Consider the following 8,286-nt stretch of genomic DNA (forward strand, 5'->3'; position numbering starts at 1 on the left):
TAAATATCCTTGCCAGAAAAACATATATACACAAAAAATTTTCATGTTGGAACTTTATGTTATCGGTAGATAGTTTAGCTAGTTATTTCATGAGCTTGGTAGCTTTTAAAAATTAAACATGATTTTGGTGAGTTTTTTTTTTTTAAGTGAGAGAGCCGTGTCTCTCTAGAGTGAGAGGTTTTTGTACAGCGGCTCAATGACTTTGTATCACTGTGGTGGACTTTTGGTGGAGGAACCAGACTGGATGTTGGAAGTAAGTTCACCAATCTAATGTTTTTACTAATCCATTAAGTATTTTTTTATTTCTTGCATATTAAATGTAGGCTACTGTTGAAAACAAAATATTTGACTTCTCGTGTTAATATATAATTTTTAAGCAACAGTTTTCTCTCACCAGTGAAAAAACACTTTAATAAATAAAATCCAAATGACCAATCTAATTATTATAAGTCCTTGGATCAGAGGAGAAAGCATGTATTGATAACTATTAGTTTAAAGTTACAACCTGAGGACATGTAGTTTTAGTTTTGTCTGACAAAGTGAGAGAGCCTTGTGTCTCTAGAGTGAGAGGTTTTTGTACGGCGGCTCAATGAGTTTGTATCACTGTGGTGGACTTTTGGTGGAGGAACCAGACTGGATGTTGGAAGTAAGTTTCTTCACAAATATGAAATATTATATCATCTATCAACAGTTTTACTCCCGTGTCTGAATGTTAGTAGTACATATAAATATCCAATGTGTTGATTTCTATCACTTATAGTCACCTTTTCTTTTCTCTGTTTCTCTCCTTTACCATGGAGTCTAACTTACAGCTGCTTTCCTACACTTTTCTTTACACACTGTAGACATAGTGTGAAAAGTCAACAACCTTTGAAAAAAGAAAAGAAAAACATCCCTAGTTTGAAAATGCATTCCAAAATTGCTTTTTAATCTTCCATTTTAACTTAAATGTTTGTTGAGAAGTTGAAGAGAGTGTGGACATAGGTGGATATTTGAAAATGTAAGCAAATCTCTCGTTCTTTTCTCGTTTGAAGTAAGTTTAAAAAAGTATTCCGACATTTTCAAATTTTATGGTAATTATTTATTTTTGGCTTATACTGTACTGAAACACTAAATTGTACTGTTGCTTTTTTACAATTTTTCTGCACACAGTCAAGATGTTAGTTATGTTTCAACAAAGTCATAGAAAATATCCTGTTTGAAAATGTATTCGTAATCTGATTTCTATTCAATTTTTCCAGTTTCTAGTTTAATTTGAAATACAGTTAGAAAGGTTCGCTAATTTATGGGAAAAATTTTAAAATGTAGCGAAATCTACACTCCTTTTATTTCCAATGTACTTTGATATATTCCTGGTCATATGAGGACTCTGTCTGTGCTGATATGCATGAGAGGCTTCTTAAAGGGAAGTGAAACAATGTGTGAGTGAGTGACTGGTGGAGCATAAAAACCATCTGACAGAAATTCCTTAAAGGGGAAAATCGACTCTCACACAGTAAAGGTGTCAAACCGCCTGGTGATTGATTGACAGCTGCAGCCTTCCTGTCCTCTAAACTGATTGGTGTCTCCTAGGTGATGTCCGTCCCACCCTGACGGTGCTGCCCCCCTCCAGCATGGAGCTGGAGAAAGGGAAGGCCACGCTCATGTGCCTGGCCAACAAGGGCTTCCCCTCAGACTGGAGGCTGGCCTGGAAGGTGGACGGCAGCAGCAGCAGCAGCTGGGAGGAGAGCAGGAGCAGGGTGCTGGAGAAGGACGGCCACTACAGCTGGAGCAGCACCCTGAGGCTCCCTGCAGACCAGTGGAGGAAGGTGGGCTCTGTGACCTGTGAGGCCACCCAGGGCTCCCAGTCTCCGCTCTTGGAGACACTGAGGAGAGACCAGTGTTCCCAGTCCTGACCTGACTCACTGGGACCTCTGCTACTGGTTTTACTCTGCTACTGCTCTCAGTCTGCACTCAGCACTGTAGTCTCTCTCTCTCTCTCTCTCTCTCTCTCTCTTTCTCACCAGAATAATTACATCCTTAAAAAGTAATGTTTTCTTGCTCTCAGTAATGCCGCTATTCTTGAGACAATAAAGATTTTTTCGCCAGATCACTTGTGTTTCCATTGTCATTATCATAAAAATAACAGATGTCTTATGATGCTGTCTTATTGGCAACACTGTTTTCTTTAAATCCACAGAGACTGAGCTCATCTCAGGGTAAAGTGACTAGGATTTTTTAAATACTGGTGATGATTTAAGAAGAATTGATGGGATTATTTAATGCACTGTCACACATTAATTAAGTCTGTGAGTGTGTAATGTTTCTGGGGGGGATTCAGATGTTTCCACTGTTTACCCTGTTCTCAATAACTACAGTATAAATCTAAAATATCCCATGAACTACCAGGTTGCACAGTTATGATTGTCTCTAGGTTCGGTAAGGAGATTGTAGTGAATACCCTTAACACTAAGAGCATTTAAGACGTCCACCCCACAAAAACACACATGACAACCAACTTAGTAAGAAACAATAGAAATGTCTGTCTGAATCTCTTATTAAGTCTGAATAACTCAAACATTATTTTTCTCATCAAGTTCATTAAATGAAAAACACAAATTATATTTAGATTAATGAATCAGGTCAAGATCAGACGACTCAGTACAATAAGTAAGGAAAAGCGTTCAGTCTTTGAGTCTGTATGGTTAAAAAGTGCAACAGAATCATATCTTGACTGGTTTTATTTTTCTGAATCGGTTCATACACGATTGAAATTCCACTAGGAGAGGAATCAATGCTTGGCATCTCGTGGCAACTACTTTTACAAATTCAACTATGTTACTGACTTTCCATAAGATCCTGTCACAATTCTAAGGAATTATTTTCGTGGGCTATCTACATTTTCTGGAGCTCTTCACACTTCTGTGCCCACAGTGGAAAAGGAAAAAAAATCCCACACTACGCACCGCTGCACGGTCATCGCAGGAAGTGTCTACCAATTACCAACAAATGAAAAAAACATTTAGGGAGCGCCTGCAATTTATGCCTGTGAATTTAAATGGAGCTTTAGCGAAGGTTCAGTCAGGAAGACTATATTTTGCATGCTTATGCTGTAGTTTCACTTCTCATTCCATACTGCCATTCACTTCTCTCACGCATGCTCACTCATTATTTCCTTGCTATCTTTTCCCGGGCTGTCAATTGAGATATCAGCTGGTCACATCTATCCAATAGCACAGCGACACACCTCTATCGTTAGCCTATCCTTTTGCTGCTGTCTTTTTAAATATGTCTCTCTCTCCGCTGTAGTCCATCCATGCTGCTGTTATGCGTACATCTGTCATCGCGCAGGTCATATGGAGAGTGTTCATTTTGTGTTGCCACTAATTCTCGGTCTGTCATCGCATCTCATGATGTCAGACTCAGAAACTGAACTTTTCGATGCGGAAATTATCAAATTGGGTTCTACCTCATCGGCTGCTCGGCGCAGTGTGCGGATTGCTGCTCGTCAAGGAGAACCAGCTTCAGAAATTCTGGAGTTGTTAAGAGCTCAAGGCATTACTCCGGCTCCAGGTCTGGAGCTCTCGCAGCTCCATGACCTGGCTAACCAAGTCGTTTGTGAATCACCAGTCCGGGATGAGCCCCCTGCAACCTCTGGCCCTCCATCAGCTCCTGGTCGCAAACGGTCAAAGAAAACTCACCATCTAGCTCCTCAAGCCAAGCGCAAGAAAGTCTCTGCCAGCTCGGCTCATCCCGATCATCCAAATGCTGCCCTTGCCGTCACATCTACTCTTCAGTCTCTGGTTAATTCTATCCAGGCAATTGATGCTCGCCTCCAGTCTCTGGAGAACAACCAAGCCTCATCATCTGCCTCTGCTACGCCTACGGCCTCTCAAATCCCGCAGTTCCACGATCCAGCTCCGGCACCTGCACCCGCACCTCAGCCAGTCTTTCCCACCGCAAGTGCCCCAGTCGTGCCTCAGCATTCTCTGGCCTCTGCTGTCTCTGCCCCCATGCTAGGTAGGCTGTATGTTCCTTCTGGAGCTAACATCTCTCCTCGTTTAAGGTCCAAAATTTTGCAGGGGAAAGACATTAACCTTATCAGCCTAATACTCCCATCTCCTGAATGTGAAAACAAAGTTTCCTCCGGAGAAAACTTCACAGCTCTGATTAAATCTGCCGATCCCAGACTGACAAGAGATATGTCTATTGGTGAATTTGTAGTCGCTTTTGGTATATTTCGCGACGTGATATGCTCCATCTACCCAGAGCGTAGACAAGAACTGGACTCATATTTGGCTCTGATAGGCGACTTAAATTTGAGGTATGGGAGAAATATTTTTTACCAGTACCACAAAGGTTTCTCCAGCAAAGCAGCTCTCTACATCGCTCAATCAAACATTTGCTTGAACTGGTCTGGACACTAAACTGTTGGTCATGCTAGTGGGTGGTTCGCAAGCTGTGTCTTGCGTTACTTGTGGCAATATGGGCCATTCAGCGTCTCTCTGCCCTCTAGTTCCATTTTTCCCCCAAGAGCACAGGGCCATGCCGAAAGCTAATCATGATCCATCTCCCTCTGAGAGGGAAAAAATTGACAGCCGCGGCCGCAAGGTGCATTTCTTTAACAAACAGCCCATATGCAATAATTTCAACGAAAATGTGTGCACTTACCCCAATTGCGTTTTCCTTCACATCTGCAGCAACTGCAAAGACGCTCATCCAAGATCAGTGTGCCCACGCAGGTTTCGCCCTCTGCAGAATCGTCGTGGTTCAAAGACTTACTGAAAATCCACCCTTCTACTCCAATAAATGTCCCAGGTCTTGCATCAGAACTGTCTTCTCATCCTGACTGTATATTTGTTGATCATTTGCTCACTGGTCTTTCACAAGGGTTTCGGGTAGGGGTCGTCTCATCCCCGGCCTCCTCTTTCGTGTCAAAAAACCTCCAGTCCGCTCTAAAAGAGCCGGTCATAGTGTCTCCGCTTCTTAAAAAGGAGCTCGATAAAGGGTATCTAATTGGGCCATACAATTCTTCGCCATTCCCCGTGTTTCACACTAGTCCTATAGGAATAGCAACAAGAAAATACTTCGGAAAGAAAAGACTCATATTCGATCTATCTGCAGAAGTTACCAAACAGCAAATGCTCTCTCTCCTTGGTCATCTAAATTTCGTGATGCGTGTTATTCCCCAGGGTCGCTCGTTCATTTCCAGACTGCTGGACTTGGCTTCTTCCGTGCCTAATTTGCATATCAAAATTTCATTGGATGACGGTTGCCGCTCCGATCTGAATTTTTGGTCTCCTCTGCTGGATCAGTGGAATGGCGTAACGTTTTTCTATGATGATTTGGTTCATTCCTCTGATTCGCTGAAGTTTTTCACAGATGCTGCGCCCTCTGTGGGATTTGGAGGGTATTTTCAAGGCCAATAGTTCGCCAGCAAATGGCCCCATTCCTTCCCCAAGCTCGATTCCTCCTCTGCTTTGTTTGAAATGTATCCCATTGCAGTAGCGTGTCATGTGTAGGGGAAGTTCTGGCATCGCAAACGCATTGCAGTCCAGTGCGACAACCAAGCAGTTGTAGGCATCATTAATAAAGGCTGTTCATCCAGTCTCGAAATCATGCCATTCATGAGATGCATTACATGGCTATCCGTCACGCAAAATTTTATTATCACAGCCCGTCATGTGCCAGGTCATGCCAATCTCATTGCTGATTCTTTATCCCGTTTCAATTTCCAGGTATTCAGGAGTCTTTGCCCAGAAGCCAGCCCAACGCCCATAGCAGTTCCCCCTCTAGAATCATTGGCCCTCTATTAAATCAGCTTTCCCTGCAGTCATATTTAGAATCTGCCAGGTTTTATATGAGGAAGGGTCTAGCTGCCTCTACCCTGAAATGCTATGATTTTGCTTGGAAAACCTTTGCCTTGTTCTGCGTGTCTCTGAATCTGCCACTAAAACCTGTTACAATCAGTGCTGTTTGCGCTTTTATTTGTCATTGCATGGATGTGCGTCACTTTAAGCCACAGTACATAAGAGGTCTGGTTGCTGATATCCAGTTTAATGCTAGATGTTCCGATCCATCTTTTCCCAGCCTATTTTCCAATCCGGCCATTAAACTGTTACTTAAAGGCATTTCAAAAGTTTCCCCCTCTAGCTCTGACAAAAGACTCCCTATTACTCTTTCCATCTTGCATAAAATGCTATCAGTCTTGAGACATGGTTATATTTCTCCCTATGTCGACTCTCTCTTGGATTGTTCTTTTTTACAAGCTTTTTATGGGTTTTTAAGGAGTGGAGAATTTACCACTTCTTCAAATTCATTTGATCCAAGTAAAGACGTTACCTTTTCAGATTTATCTTTCCACCCAGAATTCTTTAGTCTTTTCCTCAAACACTCTAAAGCTGGAGGTTCTTGCGCTGTAATTATTGCTTGCATTGATTCCCAATTCTGTCCTTTTAAATCAATGTGTATGTTTTTAAAAAAAAAACAGACCTCTCTCAGACCCTTGTACCCCTCTTTTTCTGACCCCAGATAACAATCCCATGTCTAAATCTTGGTTTAGCTATCATTTAGAGCAGACTCTTCTGAGATGTAACATCCCCCCCAAGCATTATTCAGGTCATTCATTTAGAATAGGTGCTGCAACCTCCGCAGCTGTGCAAGGTCTATCAGCAGCTTCCCTTCAACAACTGGGCCGTTGGTCATCCTCTGCCTATGCCTCCTACGTGCGTCCTGATGCCACTGCAATCATTAAAGCTCAAAGATCTCTAAAGCCTTAACAGCTATGGTAAGCAATTGCATATAACTGGTGGTCGGTGGTTTTGGGTTTCATCTCGCCATTATTTTGCTGCATTCTCTATTTTCTTATTTTCAGGTCGCTGCTGCTCTTTGGCCAGGTCCAATCGTTGCTGAATTTTCAGGTCTTCAGTGTTCATTTCTGCCTAAGCCCATCATTTCTATCACAACCTCTAGCCATTGCTGGCTAAGTTAAAAAAAAAAAAAAAAAAAATTGTTAGCCGTCCAGGACATTGTTGTCATTAGCCATTGCTGGCTGTGTTTCGTTTTTGTCTTACGATTATGATTAAATAAGATATATTGCCTGAGAGTTATTGTGCTTGTAGTTGTGTTGTCATAAGTGGTGGGCGATGGTGTCATTATTGCTTAATCTTTACTATTTAAGTCATTCCTGTTCACTAGCCATTGCTGGCTAAGCTCAAAAAATTGTTAGCCATTCAGGTCACTGCTGACCTTTAGCCATTGCTGGCTAAAGCCCATACGTTGCGAGCAGGTCACTGCTGACCTCTAGCCATTGCTGGCTAACTCACTCACTGCTGTCCTCATTATGTTGGGTGTGTTTGTTTCTGTCCATTTATGGTTCACCGTTGATTTTAATCACTTGAACTATTGTCATGCTCATTATTATTTCATATCTTAGCAGATCATGCCTTCTTTGTATGATTAATTGTGGCCTGTTCCATTCCTGCTTGGTAAGTTATCATTCTTTGGGGGAAAATATTAGGCTGTGTATTTTGGGGCTTGCACCCCTTATTTCTGGGGGATTTATCTTGCTGCTGCTCAGGGCTGGTGCCGGTCGATTTCAAAATCTCCCTGTAGAGTCTAAGCGCCAAAGACTCTTGTTAAGTCCTAATTCTCACCAAATCATCTGTTATAATAAACTATTATCTTTACTTCATTCACTCATTGTCTCTCCTGATTGAACCAGGGTCAAAAGTGCAACGACAGTGACTATGTTTACCAGTAGTATGCTAAAGAGAGGCAGGAGCTAGGTATGGATATATGGATGAAAGGAGACCATTTTTATCTTTAAACATTTCATATCACTGCTTTCTTGATAAGAAAAAATGCTCTCATATTGTTTGCAAATTTCTCTGTATGGTTACACCTAGATAGCAAATCCAATGTTTTAACCATTTAAATGGGAAATTGCCAAATGATCCCTCATTACCAAAGTGTCCTTTTGATAAGGCTTCTGATTTTGTCATGTTTTTAGTGTATCCGCACACTATGCTTAATCTGTAATAAATCTATGAAAGAAGTAATAGAAATTTCAGGATTAGCAGGATATCATCAGCATAGAGGGATATAACATGAGTGTGAAAGCCAGTTTTGACTCCTGAAATATTTACATGTGATCGTTCTGTCTCTGCAAAGGGTGCAAGCACTGAGGCAAATAAAAAGGATGAAAACAGACACCCTTAATTGGTCCGTTTTTCCACATAAAACCTAGAAGGCTTTCTTAAAAATGAAAAGAAAACATAGTGTTATTTGGTTTTCTAATGCTGGATG

The 8,286-nt window shown here is 41.6% G+C and overlaps 1 gene segment (V, D, J or C); it reads left to right on the forward strand.

Moving 5' to 3' along the window:
- On the forward strand, positions 1–2,070 carry LOC139667317 (Ig kappa-b4 chain C region-like). The segment is given in 2 exon segments: positions 1–253; positions 1,573–2,070. A coding segment is annotated over 1 exon segment (282 nt).
- The last annotated feature ends 6,216 nt before the right edge of the window (positions 2,071–8,286 follow it).

Source organism: Centroberyx affinis, unplaced genomic scaffold (genome assembly GCF_046629955.1).
Source record: "Centroberyx affinis isolate AG114_WGS23_722 - 3 ecotype Tasmania unplaced genomic scaffold, CSIRO-AGI_Caff_v1 ptg005443l_1, whole genome shotgun sequence".
In the NCBI taxonomy this organism is placed as follows: Eukaryota; Metazoa; Chordata; class Actinopteri; order Beryciformes; family Berycidae; genus Centroberyx; species Centroberyx affinis.